This window comes from Pleurodeles waltl, chromosome 9, assembly GCF_031143425.1.
Source record: "Pleurodeles waltl isolate 20211129_DDA chromosome 9, aPleWal1.hap1.20221129, whole genome shotgun sequence".
NCBI lineage: Eukaryota > Metazoa > Chordata > Amphibia > Caudata > Salamandridae > Pleurodeles > Pleurodeles waltl.
In genome coordinates, this window is record NC_090448.1 from 999,602,260 (window position 1) to 999,626,159 (window position 23,900).

Consider the following 23,900-nt stretch of genomic DNA (forward strand, 5'->3'; position numbering starts at 1 on the left):
ATAAACCTTGATTAGGTTCTGCACCCACTTGGTCTAATTCAGGTAGGTTTGTGCCATTCAGCCATTTTGCAATCGACTGGATTTGAGCCGTCAGGTAGTATAATTCAAAGTGAGACATTCCAAGGTCTCCCCCCCGATGTGGGATGGCAGAGGGTGGACAGTGAGAACGTCTTCCCAGTCCTTACTGTCGGCATATGGTGGCAATATAGCAGATCTAGAGGTTCTCTCTTTGGTTTATTTGTCCCAGATCTGTACATTTCTAGACAGGTTCAGGTTTCGTCCGGGCTCTGGTAGAACTGGGATCAGCCATTCACAAGCACTTTCAGCTTAGCCGGAACTTTGAGGGAGTATGGCATACCTTCCTCCCCGAGTGCTTGTTTCACCTCCAGAAGGAGGCTCGCTGGGACTGATACTCAGCCGAAAGTCTGGGAACAAAGTTACCCATCCATTGCCAACCCTAAAAGGGACTGCTTCCCTCGCACAGTGCAGAAACACTTCCCTGTCTTTATAGTGCAGCAGTTCTGCCACAGCAGGTTGAGGCAGGCAGCCAGAGGTGGTGGCCTAGCAGGTACTCGCTGCGCCCGTTCCAGTTTCGAGGAACGGTGTGAGCTGAGCCGGTGCCATCACCTTCCTCACCACAGTTCTAGGTAAGCCACCATATCCCGCCCCTCCATGCCCTTAGGGAGGCCAATGATTGATTCAGACGTTGTTACACCTACTGCGGCCCTCCGCATCTTCTGCTCTGTGTTCCAACCTACATACTCCTTCTGTTAACTGCACAAAGTTAGTTTCTATGGCATGATGTGAAGGGTTCAGGTTAGCCAGTGAGTTCTAAGCATCTTGTAATCTGCCAGACAATTTCTAGTGGTCTCCCTGTACTAAACTCAGTTCAACTGACACCTTGCTTATCTCACTCCGAAGTGTGGATTTCGAGTCTTCTACGGCCCCCAGTATTTTATCTAGTGTATTCTACAGCTTGACAGGTGGGGGGCGTTCAGGGGAGAATCTTGGTCTGGGGAGTCCAGTTGAAGATCCATGTTCATCGGGAATGGTCCCTGGGTTTTTTGCTTTCGCCTTGCCCATGGTAGTCATCAGTAATCTGCAAGGCTCCCAGTGTCTGTCCCTACTCAGGGTTGCTCCAGTACCTCAGTTAGTGTTCTGGTCTGGATAGGCTTGCAGCCCTCTCAGCACATCAAATACGGTAGGCTCTTGCCCCCAAAATTAGCTATTGCATGGCGGGTGATATTAGAGGTTGCCTCGGGTGCCGGCTGAACTCCTCAGGAATCGTGCACTCCCCAGGTCCCAGTCATATAATGCCCATCTATTTGTGGTTATGGTTTACCCCTGTAGAGAGCACTCCATGCTGGGTGCATCTAGTGTATGGCTGTTCAGTTGGGGGTGGCCTCTTACCACCAATGTTAGCCCCCACAACTTAAACACTGTATATTCCTCAGCGGTGCCCCCAGAATGGGTCTCGACTAGGGGCGTGTGTTAAGCATAGGGCTTTCCCATGCTGGCTGGGAGCCCATCCACTCCTCAACCGACAGTTGTGCTGGGTAGTCTTATGTCCAGGGCAGTGGGCCGGGCACCACGCTCCGCGCCACCCTGGCTATTATTGCTCTCCCTTACTCTCACTCCTTTCCCCGCTGCCAACGCCCTGACGTTGTAGGCATAGTGGATATAGTCAGTTAGGTGGTCATGGAAAGTGGGGGGTGGGAGGTGGAGGGGGGGGGGGTGAGGATAGAGTGTGCAAAGGGAATGCAGCTGCCTATCCCCGGCTCTACCCTTTATTGTGTTTAATGATGTCCTTCTCTGCATATAATGGGGACATTAGGCCCTACTACTGGGCAGCTTATTGCATACTAATTAATTACTAGCTGCATGCGCTGGGTGATCATCCTACATACTTACTGGAAAGTAATCAGTTTGAGCAACATACCCAGATGCACTATCTGTATGGGGGGGCAGGGACAGGGAGACCCTTGGGTCCCACGCAATTAGTGATTACAGCATGGAACAGGGCAGGGTGAAAAATGGGCTGGCACGCAATGCTCACACGAGAAACCCCCCTGTGGGAGGGTAGTCGACTGAGGGAGATAGGAAAGCTGCAAGACTTCCAAAACTGGGACATGATCAGAAATTCCTGATTAGGAGACTTGATAGAGGAAGGGCGAATCAAGTCATTCGACAGCCTACAAGCAGAATACCAAATGTCCCTATCACAGCATTACAAATACCTCCTGTTGGCACATGCATGGCATGCAGAGAACCTAGATTTGACAGAACTCCCCGGGTACGCCCCATTAGAAGGGAGGCTACTACTACAGCAACTGGACCAAAAAGCAGTTTCGAGGACATACCAGTTTCTTCGCCAACCTGACGTTAGTGGTGGCCAAGAGGGACGTGACAACACTGGGGAGCACTCGCACCACCTACGCTGGGGGAATGGAGGTCTGGGTCGGACATGTACGTGAGGCCAGAGGAATTTTCTAAAAACTCTAAAATAAAAAATAAATAGGAAAAAGTGTGTGATTAGCATCCTAATTCAGTGGGACCATATAGTCTGGAAGGTTGACATCCTGGAGTACACGAAGCACCTGTGAGATTCAAAACTTAAAAGTATATGTTTGGTGGATTCCAATACTGTTAACCAAGACTGAAAGTAATGTGGTTGTGAATGGCAGAAGCTCAGAGCACACCCTCTAGAATGGGAGAAAATGGGGGTAAGAGTTAAAGCAACACCGAAGGAAAATTGGTCGTTCAATACCTCATTTGCATATAATTATAATTATTCAGACATGCATCTATTTGACAACTTCCTCCCAATACCACCTATAATAGATAAAAGACAGAGGAGATAGTTAATAAAATGCATAACTAGCGGAATGTTATGAGAGAAGCAACACAGGAACACAACACTGAGGCAGGTTCAGAGTAAAGCTTGTACGGTTAGACAACAGATGAAGGAGTGAATAAGCCAAACAAAATAGACAACAGTATAGGGAAAAGAACAAGTAAGTGGTGAAAGGGCAACAAAGGTGCAAACAAAGAGCAAATGGGGTGCAAGACTACTAGTTGGACAAAGCAGTTGTGAGACAACTGAACACTGTTTCTGATAGTTATTACCTTCCCTTGGAAAGTTCTGCATTTTTTTAGGCTTCACTGTGATTGGTCTTTTAGAGATCTTGACCTGGAAGGACTGCCTGATACTTTTGTGTCTCATCTGCCAGCGACCGGTTCTCTAAATTCACCTATCTTGCTTCACCCTCTTCTTTCACTGTGGAGCTTGTCTCCTGCTGTTGTCACATGCCTCCCATTACCCCTGATTCTGAGAGCACCCTCCCAAGGACTGTAAACAATGTTCATGTACCCTCCTGACCAAAAAGGGAAATGCTCTCTAGGTGAAAAATTATGGACACACTGGGCCTGCTGTGGTGGATGCCTCATTGCTGCTTCTGGAAAGCTTTGGCCGAAAGGGCATAGCACGTTTAACATCTTCAGCAACTTTAATTCGGCTAGCTTCTGTTCAAATAATTTCTGTTTATGAAAGGTTAATTTAAACAGGAAGTTCTTCTGGAAAGCTTCCCCTTTTCAGAAACGTGATCAGTATTGTAAGTGTTCAGCTACAGCATAAAAAAACTGCTGCCTTGAGACCATCTGCAGCTATGTCAGAAGTAAACTGAAGTTTATCTTCCATGATCTGAGAAATAAGTCCATAATTGTCTCCAGAGCGCAGGATGTGGATTACACATTGCAAAATCGCGTAACCAGTGACTGAGTGTTCATGCTGTTTAAGTATAGGGATGCAAATCGAACAGAGAAGAATGAACTCTTTTCAAAGCTAACCCCACCTTCTTGTCTATTAGATCAGATAGCGGCCTCTTCCAAAGCAATATTTGACTCGCCAGGCTTAGAAAGAAGGATCACATCTTGTGAGTTTCAGGATGTTCCTCCTCAAAACTCCGAATAGGATACTTAAAAATCAAGCATGAGGAACCACAAGTTTTATTTAGGTTCATGGAATTCCTTAATAATTTAAGTATAAATGCTGGGCAAAAGCAACAAGGCAAGTGAAGAAACAGATCGGCATCCACTAAAGATATCCTCCACCACTGATGTCGTTGAGTATGCCATCTTCGAAGTCAAAGGCACAAGCTGAACAATATCCAGGTGCCCCAGGCTCTGCTGAACACGGTGCATAACTCCGGCAAACACTTCCCATCTAAGGTAATTTCCAGACAATTTAGCCTCCGCTACTGCCTCATTCTCATAAGTATCTGAAAGAATAATATCGAAGAATCCATAATGACCAAAGGAAAGGTTGGTGGATGAATATCTGATCTTCAGAAGTGCAGTTCTAAGAAATGCTGAGGTGTGGGAGTAGATCACCTTGGAACCGGAGACTAAAGCCAGAGGAGACCAAACAGGTACCCCAGACACTGCAGGTACCCAATGGTCAGCTGGTATCCCAGGAGCAGGCCGTCGCCTGTTCAAAGAAGCTTCAAAAGTAGCCTCAGTAAGAAACTTCAACTGTTCTGTAGAAATAGTAATATCAGAAGGACCAGCAGGAAGGCCTGCAAACAATGAAAAGAAGTGCCTGCACCTAAACTATTTCTTTCTCCCCATAAACGTAACTTAGAGGCAGGGGAGAGCCTTTGCTGCATCCTACATTTAAGCTTAAGACATGCAAGGTCCAGAGGAAAAGAGAATCCACTCTAGACAAACAGTATTAATGCTACTGAACTTCCCTGCTGTGTAAGCAGAAGATTCTTGCCAATTCAGCAATACATTTCCAAACAAATATCATCCATATTTGCTTCTAATTGCTCTTTATGAGCTGGGTCTCCATGAAATGTACCACAGGAACGCCTGTACTTGATCCCTTACACTCCATTCAGGACAGTGCTTTCAGCCTTAAGCCAGCACCACCCACAAAGTAGCAGGGACCACTATGAAGAAAGAAAAGGAAAGCATGGCTATGGGGGACCTAAGCGCCCAAAAGTTGAAGCGCCATCAAAGTCTACCACAATAGGCCACATGCCCAGAGCTCAAGGAGCCAAAAGCCCTGCAAGCCTATGCAACGTGCCAGCCAAAGAATTAAAAAAACTAAAAGAGAAAAAAAAGACATAAAAAAGATTAGTAACTCAAATTGCAGTTTGTATTTTCACCACATTCACGCTTTATTATTTACCTATTTTAGGGTTTTATAAAGCGCTTTACAGCGGAAACATATACATCCCTATAATACTTTGCAAAGTGGGTCCTGCAGTGGTGCAGCAGCTTTTTTTTTTTTTTTTTACACTGGTAGAAAGTATCCAAGTCCATAATGGTCATCCACCCCTAAGTCATGGTTCAAAAACTTCGGAGTGAAGTGCTACTTCTGCACCAAAAGGGGGACCAGGGCAGGTAAGAAGACTGGCAGTACGGCTGGACTGTTCCTATTGAAGCAGGATCAAGACTGATTTGCATATGGCCGGGCATGGAGGGCAAAAGAACAAAGGGTTGGAATGCTACCCCGATCGATTGCCTGTGGCTAGGCTTATTTCAAGCATCCTCCCATCACCTTTTGTGTGTTTGATGTACTGCCGTAAGCGTCAAAGGTGTGCTCAGATGTGGGTCCCTTACTCACTGTACCACTGAAACCAAGCAATATCCAAGTGACAAGCCCTAATCAAGGCCATAACTGGTCTTGGGTTGCTTATGTTCCAGTACAGAAAGGACCTGGCTTGGCAGTTCGGGCTGGACTATTGCTACTGGAGCAGAGTCCAAACAGATTATATGACAGTGTCTAATCTGAGTATGCAAGGTGGGAAAAAGAACAATGGGTTGGGATGCTCCACCAAGTGATTGCCAATGGTTACACTTATTGTAAACATCCTCCCATTACTTTTATTGTGTTTGGGGTACGAAGTGCTATCAGTGCTAGAAATGGCAACAAAAAAAAATACTATGGGTCCAATAAAGTGGAGTCGGGCTGTGCCAACCGAAAGGGTGTTTAACCGCAAGGGACAGAATCACTAGCAGTGGTAGCAGGTAATCTTTGAAAGTGCAGGGAAGTAACACATGCCTTGACTGCTGCCCATATATTAAGAATTACCGTCACTGAGCCAATCCCAGCATTTTGTTATGGGTACTTGTTATGACAGGAATTATGTACAATATTCCTGTATCAGAAATGTGCCATTAATACTGTCCATATACCATGGGTGGCCAATATGTCAAATATTACCTCCAGTATTTCAGAACCAATGTTTTATCACGGTTTGCTTCTCACAACACTGTTACTCACATACAAATGGAATCATACTCCCTGGTTTTCGCTCTCATTTACAAACACACTAACACATACTCACCCTTTCACACTCATTGTCTCTGGGCACTGGTGCAACTGCACCTGCTGCAACATTGATAGCTCTACATGTCTCACTCACTTCCACTTTATTTCACAATCTCCAATCACTCACTTCTAAAGCACACTCTGACTCACTTTCACTTATTCCTACATTGTTAAACTCTGATTCTCTTTCACTTTCCTCTCATTGACACTCTCAAACACACACTTTCACTCAATCTCATTCACTCACAAAGACACACTCATGAATGAGAAACAACATTTTCTTTGCTTACCTTGCTTCCTTTGCTGGCAACTCAGACTCAATGGCAGCAGAAGAGTAGGAATCTGGCACTAGACATGGGAACAAGCAAGCTATGAATTCCAATGCGGAGCTAAACGGGGCAGCAGGGACAGGTTTGAAAAGGGAGGACCCACCTCAGTCTCTCTCCCAGGTTCGTTATAGGACTGAATGGACAGCCCTAAAAGAAGCTGGGGCAATACTGGGAATCCTGCCCGTGCTTATCTATATGGTTTCTCATTGGCCTCAGGGACGCCCCTCACAGCCACATTTGTGCAGATATATTGTGCCGCCTCAGCCATGCGCAGCATGTCTGCCAAATAAAATGGATGTGCCTGTGTGAGGGGATCGAAGTTGGACTACACCCCTCACATACACAATCCAGACACACACCTACAGTGTGCTATGTTTTTAAATAACGCTCTCTATATGGGACGTTGTTTAGCCCCCTTAGGCCAGTTCTCTTCCTCCTGTCATCTGGAGTTTGAAGACGCGACTTAAAAGGGCAGACCTGCCCAACAACACAAGCTGTGTTTTCATGGATACTGCTATATTAAAAGTCACAGTGTCGGGAGTGGCAGGGGCAGAATGTGGGGCCTCATAGGAAGCAGGGCTGCACTCTGAAGCCCCTTATAAGGAGCAGACACTGATCACAAGAAGTGGATTTTGACAGACAACTTACATAATTGTTTTTTTTGCAAAATATGAATAAAAAAATCCAGTAAATAACACGTGATAACAAATCAGTCCTGGCTTACTTAATTGATTTCAAACATTCTGCATTTCTAAATTCAGGCATCAGTCACAGAGATCATTGTGCACCGACCAAATTCCAGGGCAACATTAACGTAACTCTAGTGTTTAACGCATTTACTGGGAAAAAAATATACACCAAATGAAAAGCACAAAGTGCAACATTCAGGCTACAGATTTGTATTTTATGTACAAAGCTTTATAGGTTACTGCTTTTGTGGCAGAGATCCGTGGGTTAGCTACAGGTCATTTTATAATCCTTTAATAATATAACTATTTGATTTAATAACGTTCATCAAAAAGCTGCAAGGAATAAGGATAGCACCGTTTTCCCCTCAATCTTTCTAAGGTTGCTGAAAGTGTTCTTTTAGGTAGTATTAAGATTTTAAGCTTATGTATATATGAGGTATTTGTATAGTGCAAACCAAGTCAAAAGGGCAGCAGGGCACTGTACAGGGTCAGTAAGAGTTAAAATATATCTAAAACTTTTGGAATCAAAATCAAGCCGTTAAGAATGCAGAAAACCCTTTTCATTATCAGTGACCCCAGTTAGACCAACATAGCTCTCAATCTGCATAGTCCTACTAGCCCATCATACACATATCACATTGTCAATGGACCTCAGGGGGCTTTCCAAGGACAGTGAAAAGTGGGCAATAACTCATACCCACTTAACAGTAGATAGAAAGTGCTAAGCCGTTATTGCTGTAATACTCATATATATATATATATATACACACAGAAACAGTTGACGTTCTTACAGTGCATGCGTATCTGTTAAATACACAGGGATTGGAAAACTGAAAATCTGGCCTCCAAATCACAGTTTAGCTCAACACTTGTGAAGTAACAAGCTAAACGTATTTGTTTTCTCAATGCCATTGGCATCAAGGAATTAGCTTCAGCGAGTTCCCAGCAAGCATAAGACTTGAACAAAAGCAGCGCTAGCGTGTCTGTAAGTAAGGCATTTGAGTTGGGCCAAGTTGGAACAGAAAATAAGAGGCCATGGCTTTACATGTGGTGGGTGTCTCCATGTCACAGACCCAGCAGTAATTAAAGGGAAACTTTGAAATAGATCCCTATTGGGCCCTAGGTTGATGTCATTTACACTGAAAAGAAATAAAAAAATAAAAATAAAAAATAAAAACTTAGCAATTTCCAAACATTGATTTCTCAAGAATGACGATAAAAAAAACATTAAAGTAATTTGTCAATGCAGTTCCCCCTGTTTACATTTCACATGATTTACTTAGTCTACTTCTCTAAGGTATTTGAATTTTTCACAATGATGCTTTTCTGTACATTTTTCATGCAGCATATTGACCTTGCATTGTCCATAGTGTAAGGTGGACAATGTCTGTGTAAGTTCAGGTTTTCGGTGAATGGGTGTTTATAACGGGGCAGGATTGAGATCTCTGGAGTGGAGGCAGAAAGTAGTATAAGGTTCTCACAAAGCCTGTCAGTAAATCATGAATGTGTTCAGGATACATGCTCATCTGATCCTTGGTCCCTCTGCGGAGTACATGTAACAATGATGTGCCAAATCTAAATATGATTATATGTGAAAGTGTGACACGGGGTACACAGCTGCTCAAATATTAACAGAGCAAAAGAAAAAGAAAATGCAGTGCTTACAGGTGAATGGGCGCATAGTTTGTGGAGGGTGTGTGGTGAAGTGAGGGAGATGCAAGAGGGAAACGCCCTTAGCAACGCGTTCTAAACAACGCAGACTTTCCTAAACAAGCGGAACAACGCTTGCCTAAACAACTGTTTTTTTCTCTGCCGTGGTTAAGGCAGAGCGGTCAAGTGGATCAGGAGAGGACACGGTGAGGTAAGGGGGTAGTTTTTTAGGGGTGGGGTGGATTTAAGGCTTAGGGTGGGTGTCGGGTTAGTTTATTTTTTATGGGCGGGGTTAGGGATGTTTATTTTTTTAGGGGTGGGGGAGCAAGGTAGTTTATTTTTTGGGGGTGTGGCTGTTTATTTTTTGGGGTGGGGAATGTTTAAGGAAGGGTGGGAGAAGAGGGGTGGAAGGATCAGGAGAGGACACAGTGAGGTAAGTGGGGTGGGTGATGGTTTGTGGGTAGTCTTTAGCAGTGGGGTTGGATTTAGGGTGGGTGGGGGTAGTTTACTTATTAGGGGTGGGGAAGGTTTTAGGGCTCAGGGTAGTTTTTTTATTTTACGGCTTAGGGTGCGTGGGGGAAGTTTCGTTATTAGGGGTGGGGGGAAGGGGTAGTTTTTTTGCAGGGCTTAGGGTGGGTGGGGGAAGTTTATTTAGTATGGACGGGGAAGGTTTTAGGGCTCAGGGCGGGTGGGGAGTGTTCAGGTAGTTTAGTTTTTAGGGGTGGGGGAAGTTTTAGGGCTCGTCACGTTAGATTTTTTTTATGTAAGCAGGGGCTAGGGTTTTAGAGGTGGGGGAAGTTTTGGGCCTCAGGGCGGGTGGAGAGTGTTCGGGTAGTTTAGTTTTTAGGGTTGGGGGAAGTTTTAGGGCTCGTCACGTTATTTTTTTTTTATGTAAGCAGGGGCTAGGGTTTTAGAGGTGGGGGAAGTTTTGGGCCTCAGGGAGCTTGGGGTATTTTATTGGTTAAGAGGGGGCTTGTATGACATAACCATGCATGTCGTTTCCACATATGCCTTTACTAAGCATGCTTTTACAATTAAATGTGTTGTAAAGTCATGAGTGGTAAAGGAATGCGTGGAAAAGATGCGGTCGTGGTTTCGACTGCGTGGTTAACGCATGCGTGGTTCTATCGTACAACCGATGCGAGGAAGTATGTGCAGAGGGAAAAAGAAGAAATGTGAACTATGCATATAGATTTTTCACAAAGACGTGGGGAGAAAAGGGATGATATTTGTCTCACAGATAAAATTCATACGAATGTGGTGTGAAGGAGAGAGCAGGAGTAATTGCTACACTGCGAAGACCTCTGGCCTTTCCACAGATCTCAGTAATGTATGTGTACGTTTGGCTGCAATAATAAAACAGTCACAAAGAGGCAATCGAAAACTAGTTATCTAGAAGATTCTGAGATGCACAGGATTTTTACATACATTAAGCCAAGCTAATAAACTAGGCCCCATTACAATCTTCGTAAGGATTCACAGACCCACATCCACCATTTTCATACCACTTACAGCCCTATATGATGCCTCCTTTGCCCCAAGCTACTTTTCTGAATGAAAAGCATAAAATGCGGGCTCGGCTGGAAGTGTCACTTTGTCGAAAGTACGCGCACACATTTCACTGAAGGGGTTTCTGGGGCAGATTTGGTAACAGTTGATGGATCCAGTTGGAGGACCTCATTCTAACGCTCGTTCGGGCTTTCCATTAGCATCATAAACACAACAGTTTTTGGTAAGCTCTGTGAGACTAAGTGATTTACCCAAAATTTCAGGATGTTGAAGCAACCTGGAGACTCAAACTTGGTTCCCCAGTTTCAGAGTGACAGCCGTGGCCGCTACGCAGTTACAACTAAATACTGGTTGGGGGGGGGGGGGGGGGGGGTATCAAATACCAAACTGATGTAGAAAAAATATATATTTAGAAAGCAGCCCGCTGTAAACAAAAAACATATGTGCACTAGAAAGGAAAAGAAAACTTGCCACCCCAGAACAGCCCGAATCGCGTCGCGCATGCCCAGAGTCTGACATGCTCTCGGTTGGGAAAATCGCACCCAGCCGAGGAAGAGCAGCGTCGCTCACCTCCTCGCTCGCGTTTACGTCTTCCCAGGAGCGTCATGCGCTTTGCAGCATTCTTTACGGCAGCAGCCGTCCCTTAGCTTTTTTGCCGTTTGTGCATTTGGTGCTTCCCCCTCTCAGGGTGCTGAGATCCTCCGGTCTCCACTCGGGAGAGGGCCTAGCCGTGAAACACAACAAACCACACGTTAATTATATAAATGTATCGTAGCCGTAAAGCAGGTTGGGCTTCCGTGCTGTGATTGGCCCGCGGTGATGTCAGTCATCCGTGGTCCCGCCGCTCTGGTGTTTGAGGCGTTCGCTTGGTGCTCTGCTGCTCCCTGAGCCGGAGTAGGCTGGCCTGAGGGTTTCTTGTGCCCGGAGAGAGTCTGCTCTACGATACAGGTTGGTTGTTGGGTGAAGATGGGTTGTTGAAAAAGACAGTTCTAAGATTAGCTGAGGATTGGAAGGAGACCGCCGTGGACCAGCAAACTACAACAGTGTCTTGTAAGGGGACCACTTCCCAACATGAGAATGGGGGACACAGTATCTAATCTTGGCTTTAAGCGTGTCGACCTCTCATGCATTATGGTGAATGTAGCTGGTTTGTAGGTGAAACGTGCAGTCCTGGAAAAAGTAGCCCTGGTGACTTTCCAGCACTGCTTAATTTGCGGAAAAATAAGTGCAAGGGCCTTCGCTTTGGAGGCCACTGCAACTTGCACCACCCATTGCCTCTGCCAGCTCTGCCATTGACAGTACCAACACAACTATTAACAATCACACTCCTACAGGTGCGCTAATTCAGACTGCTGTGGTCCCGAAAGCTATAAGAATGGCTTGAGTGTCAGGTATTAGTCATGTTTAATGTATATTGAATTAATAAACTGGTGGTGTGTCCATCTCTAAATAAATTAGACAGACAGCACCACTATGTGTCAGACTGTCATAAGTGCTGGTGTTGACAATTGCCAGTGACCGCACCAGAAACCACTGGCTCAAATTAAGCGCTGCTTGGAAGAGAACCCAACTCCCCCAAACATGAAGAAGTGATGAAATTGATTCTCATGATTAGTAACATAAAATTTCCCCCTTTCTTTCCAAAGCATCAGAGGGAGAATGGCACCAGAGTGTGGGAATTTGAGGACCCAGGAGGGAATGTAGCCCCACAAGAGATGAATGAGGGTAGCTCAGCAGAGGGGACCACCATGTGACCCCTCCCCCCCTTACTGCGACCTAGAACAAAGTATAGCCATCCCTACAGAAGGGGCTTAAAATAGGGGAGGGGCCTTGGGCCACCAAAAAGGGGCGTGGCCTATGTCATTAAGTGCTTGGCTTAAACATGTAAACTAAAATTCTGATTCCCACTCGCCTGTAAGCACTGCATTTTCTTTTACTTTTGTCTTGTCATTATTTTGACAGCTATGTACCGCCTTCACACACATTTGCACCGATTCACAATTGCAACTGGAATACGTGACCACTTCTTGGTGCTCTCTACAAATGCCAAGGATTGGATGACAATGTATTCTGATCAGCCTTTTGAGGCACTGTGAGAAACTCAGTCTGCCTTCACCCTCTACTCCAGAGCTTTTAATCGTGGCTGTTCTAAACACTGGAGGTGGCTCAGTTCAAAGTATGCTCCATATAAGGATAATGTACCACATAAAAAATACAGAAACACAACATCCTGGAAATAGCTAGCAATACTTGGTAATCCAATGTTAAGTAAAATGTGTGAAATATAAGCAGGAACTAAATCAGTGACGTTTATCACCTTCACTTTTTCATGTCCGTTGTTCAGAAATCAATGTTTTTGCCACTTAAGGATGTGCATATGGGGCCCGCTAGGGGCCAGTCTCAGTGTCCATTTTTAATTGCTACTAGGGTTGAGGCCAGGAGGGACCAAGCCCACTTAAAGCCTGTCCACAGAATGGGAAGGGAAAGTGAAGCCCTCCAAGAAAAAGGGATTGAAGAGTCGACTATATGTGTGGAAAATGGCTCCATGCAAACCTTCAGACTTCTACCCTGTAGGAGCCCTGTAATGAGAGCTGTAGAACAGAAAGGCAGAGCCATTGGGGAGGGAACAGTCATGATTAAAGCAATTTTATGAATATCACCTGATTCAATGAAAGTAATTTTATAATCTGCAAGTATTTGTGTGTTTTATTTTTATAAACTTTCCCCTCAAAGAAATTGGCAGTAAGGAATAAAGTAAAGCTGTCCTGGCTTTTTTTATTGATTGCAAACAGAATACATTTTGGCCTATATTCAAGACTTAAGATACGTGGTGCAGAGATGTGCTATCGAGCAAGTCTTATTATAACACCATTATGATTGCTTAAAAGGTTAAATCACTTGCAAGTGTCGTATGTGTACACCCTCTGGTCACCTGTTTAACTCATCATAAAATAATTTTGAAGGTTAATGTTTCTGCTGCAGAACATTTTATGTAAAATAATGGTCAGAGAAGTACATTTAATGCAAGATAATACCATGGGCTAATAAGTTTGTTGAAGGAGCCTATTTATACCTGCTGGTCAAATTATGATCGTAGTAAAACTACCCAGTGCATTATGCACCCGCTGCATGCATCCTACAAGTTATAATTTTGACTCTTTGAAGAATTGAACTCATTATTTTGCTATTCTGTGGTTGATCAAATGGATACTGCAGTGTTGTAGTAAACACTTACGTGACAAAACATCAGATTGTATGGTCCACTTTATAAATGCTTATGATTAGTGTAGTAACATACATGCTGCCATTCAGACAGAACACATACAAATCTGTGTATCTTAGATAGATACTGAGCTTGTCCTCTTAAGAAGTGACATGCTGAATAACTGCCTGGATAGGGTTATAGGTCTGGTAGCAAGGTGTGGGTTCCTCGGTGACCTCTGTCTGCCATCAAACAACTACTTCGAGTCACGATATAATTCAAGCAAAAGGAACTCTTAATTGTTTGTAAAGTGAGCTATGTGCAGCAGGTGGTGAACTGGAGAGGAAAAACAATGTACCATATCTCTTTGCCCTTCAGCCTGTTTACTTGACATGTGACTGTGAGCACCACTGCATGTGTTTGTGAGTGTTAACATATTGTACTGGGACAATTTGTTGGTGCTGGCTTGGTACCTGTCACTGACTGAAAAATATGTGCCAGAATTGGAACCCAGTTCACTCTCATTTCCAGAACAACTTTGACTCTTCTCCCCACCCCACAATTTCCTGTTCACTTTCCTTATCTCCAGCTCAGGTCTCTTTACTAGCTGCAGTCTTCGGGGTGCGGAGAGAGGCATAAAAGGTTCCAAAGATCTCTAAAATGTCTGCGGTTTTAGTCTCAGTAGTGCCCAGGGAATCTTTAATTGCTGGTATGATAGAATTATTGTGTTTAAATTTCAAGTAAGCTGTTAGAGGTTTGTCTGCCATATCTAAATAGAAAAGTATCTTGCTCTTCTGAACCTGTACAACCAAGTAGTGCTCTCTTACTGATAATGGAGTTATATACATATTTGAGTCTCTTGATTTCTGCCATTAGAGAACGGTCTTTGGAATGTCTATAGAGGGATGTCTTTGCTTTAATTGCCTTATCAAGGTTGAGCAAAGAAGATTTGAAGTCCATTTTCCTTTTAGCCATCTGGCTGATGCAGTAACCCCTAATAGCACATTTCAGGGTGTCCCATGAGACCACCGGAGAAGAAACTGAAACAGTATTGTGAGACTTCTTTGGCCATCTATATTCTGTCCTCTTCAGTGGCTAGGAACTCGGTGTTCATGTGCCCAGCGCCTGTCTTGTGGCACGTGGGGGAAAATTTAAAAGAGACCATATTGGCAGTCTGGTCAGACACGAAGATGGGTTCTCATTAGGACTGTAGAGTCCTGAGAAAGACCGGCACTAAGCAGAATATAATCGATCCTAGATAAACACTTATGAGGGGGAGAAAATAACTTGAAGTCAGATCCTGCATGGTTCTGCAGGTTCCAGATGTCTAATAGCTTAGGGGTCATGCATCAGTTAAGCACAGCTTTATGTGCTTTAGGAGGTCTGTATTGAAAAGAATTACACATGTGGTGGCAGACATATATGAATTGCATTTAATTCTCCATCACTATGTGAGAGTCCGGCTATAGACCTTACGCCTTTGTTGTGTTGCTCGACTGCAATTATGGAGAGGCCAGATCGTATTGTAATGAGTGTAACCACACCATTCTTTTTTAGGGTCGAGCCTGCGTCGCATGTGTTTCGCTAAGCGAGACGCTTTAGGAATTAAAAAGGGCTCTGAGCCCTGTCCACGTCACATCAGTGTCTTTCACTGGCTGGTGGGCTTGCCTGTTAGAATCTGCTTGATTTAATTAGTCGAAGGCATGCATATGTCCTGCCTTTTCCGGTGGATAGCCCTCCTCGAGCGCACCGACCAAGTACAGAAAACATGCGAGGCTCGCTTTTTTCCGTCCGACTCGTGGGCTACTTTTTCTCTATTTTCCCAGCGCGATCTCGCTTGGCAGAAGTCGAGCACTTTACTTAATATCGACCTTGTTAAACAGTTAATTGCACTTTTTCCGGTTACACACATAATTGCACTTTTTTCATTACGAGTGAAAAAAACGGTTAGGAGTTTACAACGCTATCAGCTCTAATACGAGCAAACGCGAGACCCGTTGCATTGCAAATGCTTGTTGAAATTGCAAGGGAGCAGGCCATGTCCGAGACATGGCCAGTGCGTTAAGAAAGAGCATTGTTTGTGACCGATTTTTACTTTCTTGGAGGAAAATCATATGTCCTTCGAGACTAGTGGAATAAGCTAGAATTTTCCTGCGTTTTACTAGGTGGTTTAAGCCTTTAACATTGAGAAATATTACTTTCTGATCAGACATCTTAGAAAAAGTGGAGGATTATTACATTGATTAGAGCGCCGACGCCCAAAACAAAGGGCCTTAAAGTGACATCATCTGGGCTAGAGGGTATGTATCCCATGACGCAGGGAATAGGGAAAGGAGATTAGGAAAAGGAGGAGTAAAGAGAAAATAAACCTCTCTGCAAAAAGAGAGAACAGATCCCACTAAAGGACAAAGTAAGATCCAAAGAGGCTGTAGGAACATCCATGTCTGAAATTAACGTTAAAATCAAGGTAATTAACAAACATTTATGTGTTAAGGCATTTGTAGAACAACCTAAAGAGAAAAATCAATCATAAGGCATTTGTGAGACATTGTTTATACAGTATAAAGTGACAAAGGTGAGGAGTGGGCATCACTATTTGACATCACATCACAATTAAAGGTGCATATAAAAAGACACATAGTCGTCAGTGCTCTGGGCGATAGAATGGGGCACCATCACGAATCAGAGGTAGAAGGGTTACAATACCAATATATAAAATGATAGGACCACCTAAATGCAGAAAAGGTACATCCGATACAACCTTACTGGAGTCAAATAGGGGGAAAATTAAAGGGACCAGGAGCACCATCCTGGTCCATCTGAGGTTCAGACGTATCGTCCCAAGAAGGTTGCAAAATCTGCATGTTCATCCGAGATTTGTGGTTACCTTTTGAAGACGATATTGAGGGACTGGGGAAGGAATGTGGGATAGCTCTTTCAGTGAGTCTGTTTCATAGGGCAAAAAAGCCCTCCCTCCAAGACACAGTATCTCTTGCAAAGTCTTGAGAAATGGAGATCTTATTCCCTTGCCAAGTGACCTCTTTAGATTTTCTCTTGTGAGCCAAAATGATTTCTGCATACTGTTGGCATAGAGGCTTAAACAGAACCAGGTATGGAGTTGTAGAATTTTTACATTGGAAGGTAGGGATCCTATGATCATGCCCGAATTTGAAGTCTCTTTGAAAGGGGATTTATAGGGTGGCAAGGATCGAGAACTGTACAAATTCAACCATGGAAGAGGCTTTCACCTTAGTGCTCACAGGAAGCCCAAGTAGTCTTAGGTTTCCACGCCTACTGCGGTCTTCCATATTGGTAATGCCTCGCTTGAGGAAGGAAGTAATCTTATCAGACCTATGTAATTGTTTTCCTTGAGCCACATTACAATCCTCAACATTGCTTATTCTAGATTCAGCATGGTTGAGTCTAATGTTTAAATCCTTCAAGTCTCTCATGATACCTGCCACCTCAACTTGAAGAAGATCTGTGTTTGTCTTGGTGCTCTGTGCAGTGTCATGTATGGTGTTAAGTTTTTTCAAAATGGTTTACATTGTTGTGGAATCCTCTGATTTATTTTTGATATGGGATTCTGGGAATGGAGGTTCCTGTTTGGTACGTTGCAGTTTCCCTGTGGGCTATTTATCATAGGAATCTTTGGAATTATGTGGTATTTGGGTGTGACTTAGACTATACAGTGCAGGTGGGTTCGAACGCAGGGCTGCTGATTTGAGGATCAAGACGTAGATTGCTGTGGAGGCGGGGGTTCCAGATTGAGGGGCAAACACTGCCAATAATCCTTTATAGAACACAGATACAGGCCTAGAAACCTTCTCTGACTACCAGTGTCCGGCAACCTGATGAGCTCCACCAAGGAATGAAGATCCAGAGAGGCAAAGATCAGATTATATCTGCAGGTGAGAACAGTCCTGACACCACACCATCTGAACTTGCATAACGAGCATACCAGTGCATGGACATTGATAGCCAGAAAGATCTGGGCAAGGTGCAGGGAGATCCTGAGGGGAAGTCCATTAGCCAAATATTGAAGAAACACGAAAAAGAAAAGAGCGAACATCACTGGAAGAGCAGAGCAAAATTTGGACAGTCTGCCATTGTAGAAGTGCCATTTTCATGAGGTACATGTGTTGGAAAAAAAAAAAGAGCCAAACAAGTATTTAGTTGTAGGGTCATGGCACAGCATCAGTGGTTGGGACTGTGGCAAAGGAATTGCTTAGCCAGAGTACATGGATTTTTGGGGTTCCAAAAACAGAAGATGCTCAAGAGCAATGACTCCCCCCGACTCACCGGGCAAAGTTATGAAAGTATGCGCCAGGTCCCCCTTGCAGTTCTTGGAAGTTCAGACAAAGACTCACTCGGGCGGTGCCATCTTGGGAGCCGCCCATCTTCTTTTTGGTGATCCTGCAATCGGAGAAAGTCACACCGCGGCCCGTTGGGACTTCTTCAGACACCCTCTGGGGCACTATATAGCAGGCCAATAGATCAGGGCAGGAGCAGCAGCAAAGCGGGTGCTGAATGTGCTGGCGTGGTTGTGGCGCCACAGAGCAGCCACCGTCTTGCACAGTGCTCAAGCCACACACCCCAGGCTCATGGTGATTATTATGCATGTAAAACGTCTGGCGGTGAGCCAGAGCCAATCAAGTCTAGATGGCAGGTTAAAAAAGAATCATAACCCCAGGCAATCAAAGTAGAAGGCATTTTCACAGGTTTACGTGCTGGGCTTCCGCAAAGGAGGGAATGCACAGGCTGGCTGGTCAAGTAAAGGTGGATTTCCTGGGAGCCAGGGTACACTTTCTGATGGAAACTCTTAGCTTCTTTCTTTCAGTCTTTGCAGAGCACAAATGGGAGAGGCCACAGATGGTTTCAGGATGTGCATTGGGCTGGACACAAATTACCAACACTTAGTGATGTCATCTTATATTGTGCAGACCTGCCAAGCAAAAGAAATGGTTTGGGTCAGTGTTGGGTTTATTGCTGTTGGACTAAATGTATACTACAACCAGACAAGGGTAAAACGTTGGTATAATCAAAGGTGCAGCCCAAGGGCCTGCAACAAGGATAGGAAAGGTGGACTGACTGCCTGTCATTTTCTGCTGTTTCTTCATGTCATTGCAGAATCCCACTATGGATGAAGGCATTGTAAGCCCAAACGCTCTCACTTGTGGGGCAGACTCTCCCCAGTTGTAGAGGACTAAATTGCTTCCTGATCTGTAGAATGCTTATTGGCTATGTTGATGAGCATGTCAGTTTAAAGACCTGTAGTCCTCACTAGACTCCTAGTTGGTACCTTCCGCATCCACGTCTGATGAAGGGACATTAGCCACCCTCCACTATACAGGGAGTGCAGAATTATTAGGCAAATGAGTATTTTGACCACATCATCCTCTTTATGCATGTTGTCTTACTCCAAGCTGTATAGGCTCGAAAGCCTACTACCAATTAAGCATATTAGGTGATGTGCATCTCTGTAATGAGAAGGGGTGTGGTCTAATGACATCAACACCCTATATAAGGTCTGCATAATTATTAGGCAACTTCCTTTCCTTTGGCAAAATGGGTCAAAAGAAGGACTTGACAGGCTCAGAAAAGTAAAAAATAGTGAGATATCTTGCAGAGGGATGCAGCACTCTTAAAATTGCAAAGCTTCTGAAGCGTGATCATCGAACAATCAAGCGTTTCATTCAAAATAGTCAACAGGGTCGCAAGAAGCGTGTGGAAAAACCAAGGCGCAAAATAACTGCCCATGAACTGAGAAAAGTCAAGCGTGCAGCTGCCACGATGCCACTTGCCATCAGTTTGGCCATATTTCAGAGCTGCAACATCACTGGAGTGCCCAAAAGCACAAGGTGTGCAATACTCAGAGACATGGCCAAGGTAAGAAAGGCTGAAAGACGACCACCACTGAACAAGACACACAAGCTGAAACGTCAAGACTGGGCCAAGAAATATCTCAAGACTGATTTTTCTAAGGTTTTATGGACTGATGAAATGAGAGTGAGTCTTGATGGGCCAGATGGATGGGCCCGTGGCTGGATTGGTAAAGGGCAGAGAGCTCCAGTCCGACTCAGACGCCAGCAAGGTGGAGGTGGAGTACTGGTTTGGGCTGGTATCATCAAAGATGAGCTTGTGGGGCCTTTTCGGGTTGAGGATGGAGTCAAGCTCAACTCCCAGTCCTACTGCCAGTTCCTGGAAGACACCTTCTTCAAGCAGTGGTACAGGAAGAAGTCTGCATCCTTCAAGAAAAACATGATTTTCATGCAGGACAATGCTCCATCACACGCGTCCAAGTACTCCACAGCGTGGCTGGCAAGAAAGGGTATAAAAGAAGGAAATCTAATGACATGGCCTCCTTGTTCACCTGATCTAAACCCCATTGAGAACCTGTGGTCCATCATCAAATGTGAGATTTACAAGGAGGGAAAACAGTACACCTCTCTGAACAGTGTCTGGGAGGCTGTGGTTGCTGCTGCACGCAATGTTGATGGTGAACAGATCAAAACACTGACAGAATCCATGGATGGCAGGCTTTTGAGTGTCCTTGCAAAGAAAGGTGGCTATATTGGTCACTGATTTGTTTTTGTTTTGTTTTTGAATGTCAGAAATGTATATTTGTGAATGTTGAGATGTTATATTGGTTTCACTGGTAATAATAAATAATTGAAATGGGTATATATATTTTTTTTGTTAAGTTGCCTAATAATTATGCACAGTAATAGTCACCTGCACACACAGATATCCCCCTAACATAGCTAAAACTAAAAACAAACTAAAAACTACTTCCAAAAATATTCAGCTTTGATATTAATGAGTTTTTTGGGTTCATTGAGAACATGGTTGTTGTTCAATAATAAAATTAATCCTCAAAAATACAACTTGCCTAATAATTCTGCACTCCCTGTAGGTGCAGTCCAGACAAGCCTTTTGCTCTGCTGGTGAGCACAACACCATGTAGTTTGAGAAACCGAAGACTTAAGAAGGACAATTTATTTTTGGACTGTTGATTCAATTTGATTAGATGCTTTTCACACAAGTTTAACCGATGGTCACAGCTTGAGTGGACTATCTCCAGACAGCACATACTGGAAATCAGTTAATGACTGTCCCCTGGTGTAACTTTGTACGAAATACAACAATGGTGTACAATTCTTTCTCAAATGTTTTTTGATGTTTATATTCAAGTAAATCCATTTTGATCTGTGTGTGTATGTATATTTTCCACTTTTACTGGATATTGTAACTACATGAGGTGTGCGGTAGGATATATCCATCTAGAACGATATTAATTAATGTATGAAAATTGTTGAAATACATCCAGTAACAATTAAGGTGTTTTTCCAGATGGATCGTTGATACAGATTAGTCCTGCTAGAGCTCTTTCTTTTGGTTTAGTGAGCAAAACAAAAACAGTGGGGTCACACACATTGAGTCCATCTTAGTGGGGAATCAGTCAGCTGGGCAGTTGAAAGGATGAAAAGATCTGTAGCCCTGCAGCTGCTGTTGTCCTTCCATCAACAAATCCAGAAATCTATGCACATTGTCAGATTATATTCCTAAATGTTTATATTGCTGCATATACTTTTCAGATTAATCCAGTTGAAGGCTCAATGAAAATGATTGAGAGCATTGAGTCTGCAGTTACAAGGCCAGGACAGGAAGTCTGGGCTGAAATCTGCTCCAGTTTACCAAATCCAGAAAGCCAAGATGTTACAAACGAACTCTTTGCAGATTCATTTACTGCATCTTCCGAAGAAACTCAGAGTGATTTCAATACTGCGCCTCTCAGTGAGACGTCCACGCCTGGGTTACACAATGGACTGAAGCCATGGGCTCCACTACAGGACTCTGAAATCTATTTAGCTTCTTTAGGTGAGTGCTTGTTAGTGGTTTGAGAAGAGAAATGTTAATGTGTTACATTGCTAGATGGCCTGTGTAATATGGTTCCATAAAACATACATGAAAATGAGTTCTTGGAGGTGGAGAATTCATAATGTACCTGTCCTGGGGGGGAAAAAAGGTAAGTATTTATTCTGAGGTGTCTGAAATTTGTTATTTACAATAACCTGTGGAATAGATATTATTCTTGACATACAAGACTTTTAAAAATCAAAATCCCAGTAATATATTCCGCAAACTTTGCTTGACATTCCCTGTTGGCCACCTCCTTAGCCCATCCTTTTGTTCTCCTACTCCAGGGCTTTTTTTTTTTTTCCCCAAACCATTTTGTTATAGAATTTTCAAAAATGGATGCAGACACAAACATTCCATCACCTTGTCCAAGATAATACATTATACAAAATCCTAGTGCAGTTCCACATTAAGTAACATAACCCTTATCGATCTATGCAGCACAATTTTGGGGAGTTGGGGGCGTGGGGTGGGGGTGGGAGGGTAATGAAAGCTTTTGATGCTCCCAAACTCTGTAGCTTTGCCTAACCCATACAGTCTGAATATCCATGGGGGTGAGGGGGTGGAGTGTTCTCCACAGGGTGTGGGCATGTGAGTGTTGTGTGTCTCTACTACTACTAATTGCCCATGAGCAATGGGAGCGCACACAGTGTGGGGTGGTGTTTTGTATCTTAATTAGTATGTGTTTGGGAGTACATCAACCATGCAGCCCATGCTTTCTCGTGCTTATGAGGACTCCCTTTGGTCTTGTATGCCTCTTTTTGTAGGATGGTGTATTGTTCCATAACACTTCTCCATTCCTGCAGAGAGGGGGCCACCCGGGCCCTCCATCTACATATTGTGTTCCTTTTTGACGTCATAAATTCCATCCCAATAAAAATGTGACTGCCTCTTGTTCCTCCGACTTCCTCTGTTATACCACAAAGGACCCGCTTGGGAGTTAGGACTCCAAAGCAGGCCCCCTGTAGCATGCCCAACACCACCTCTCGGGAGTGTACTGTACAGTTGCAATATAGTTGTGTGATGGGGCATTCCCAAATTTTATGTATAAAGGTCCAAACCATGTTGTGAAGGCTTGTACGTGTAGGCAGGAATCTGTGTCCATCCACCATAGTCATTCTGTGGCATAGTATATTCTGTGTAAATAATTGATTTGGATGAGGCAAGGCAGGTCGAAATTGCCAGAGTATAAGGCGCCATCTTGGTCTTTCTCAATGTGGCCTCATCCAACTTTCCAAGACTTCCCTCTCAACTAAAATGAAGAGTCACCATGGCGTCTGGGCCATTAGCAACCAGAGAGCGGTACAGCCAGGCTATACCTTTCCTCCCCAGTGACTTCAGCAATAATTTGGCTTCCATATGGTTGTGTTGTATGGGCATGCTGTTTATTTTTCAGTTGTAGGAACCTAAAGAATTGTGAGTTATGCACAGAGTATTTTCCTTGAGGTTTTCAAATGACTTTATGTATTTCTTCTCCTACGCATTTCTCAATTTAGAAATACCTATGTAGTCTTATCCCTTGAAGTCTTGCTGTCTGGTCACTTATGAGATTCAGTCGCCCAGCCACAGAAGGGGTTCCCTTCTAGATTGTTTGTACCACCCAATATATTTCTGTGCATTGTGCCTTATGTTGAACCTGACTTTCATTACCTCAGGTAGGGGGCTCAAGGACTTTAGCCCTATACAGGAATTTGAGAGTCCCTCTGTCAGTTCCTGGGCCTCACTTTCACCAGTGAAACACAAAAGCCTGACTTCTTTCCTCATGTGGTCCATAGATGAGGATATGTTGAATTAATAGTCAACCTCTGTATGCCTTCCATGTTTCCAAGATCACAGGTGTAATAATGTGAATCCACACCAGATGAAGATATATGGTAGGAGGTATTTATTACAGCCCCAACCAACAGCCAGCATATCAACTGTCATGCAGAGAACCCTGCATGACAGAACCTCAGAACAAGCTGGTTCCATGCCCAGTGTTCTGGCATGGAGCCATGTTACATCATTACACTTCTTCCTCTTTACATTAGAACAGAAATAACATGAGAACAAAAAACACATTTGAACAGAAAGAAAAAGAGGGTAGAAAGAACTACACAAAATCACGCAAATGTAAAGGAAACCTGCGTGTTCTGACACTCCTACGAGTATTATCAGACCTTAAATCAATGTCAGAGGGAAAACGATAAGAAGTATCATCTCTCCTGTCGGCCACACCACACCCTCCAAAATGTGCTACACGACTATGATTCCAGATGCGACCA

At 43.9% G+C, this 23,900-nt stretch overlaps 2 protein-coding genes across 6 annotated transcripts in view; one reads left to right on the forward strand and one right to left on the reverse strand.

Annotated features, from left to right (window-relative positions):
- LOC138260254 (protein-L-isoaspartate(D-aspartate) O-methyltransferase-like) overlaps positions 1-11,221 on the reverse strand; it is a 227,908-nt gene extending 216,687 nt beyond the window's left edge. Inside the window, exons 1-2 of one of the 4 annotated variants that reach the window (XM_069208575.1) lie at positions 11,085-11,195; positions 6,628-6,685 (exon numbers count right to left, since the gene is read on the reverse strand). Coding sequence is in view for 2 of the 4 variants with exons in the window: in XM_069208573.1 (XP_069064674.1) it covers positions 10,986-11,121 (136 nt within the window). In the remaining 2 variants the exon portion in view is untranslated. Of the gene's footprint in view, positions 1-6,627; positions 6,686-10,765; positions 10,905-10,985 lie in introns of those variants that run through there. The other 3 variants (XM_069208574.1, XM_069208573.1, XM_069208576.1) reach the window with 3 other exon arrangements.
- The window catches only part of CCDC32 (coiled-coil domain containing 32), a 50,394-nt gene continuing 35,659 nt past the window's right edge, over positions 9,166-23,900 (forward strand). Inside the window, exons 1-2 of one of the 2 annotated variants that reach the window (XM_069208578.1) lie at positions 9,166-9,216; positions 21,315-21,597. In XM_069208578.1, the coding sequence (XP_069064679.1) occupies positions 21,336-21,597 (262 nt within the window). In that variant the 5' untranslated portion in view covers positions 9,166-9,216; positions 21,315-21,335. Of the gene's footprint in view, positions 9,217-11,345; positions 11,463-21,314; positions 21,598-23,900 lie in introns of those variants that run through there. The other variant, XM_069208577.1, reaches the window with a different exon arrangement.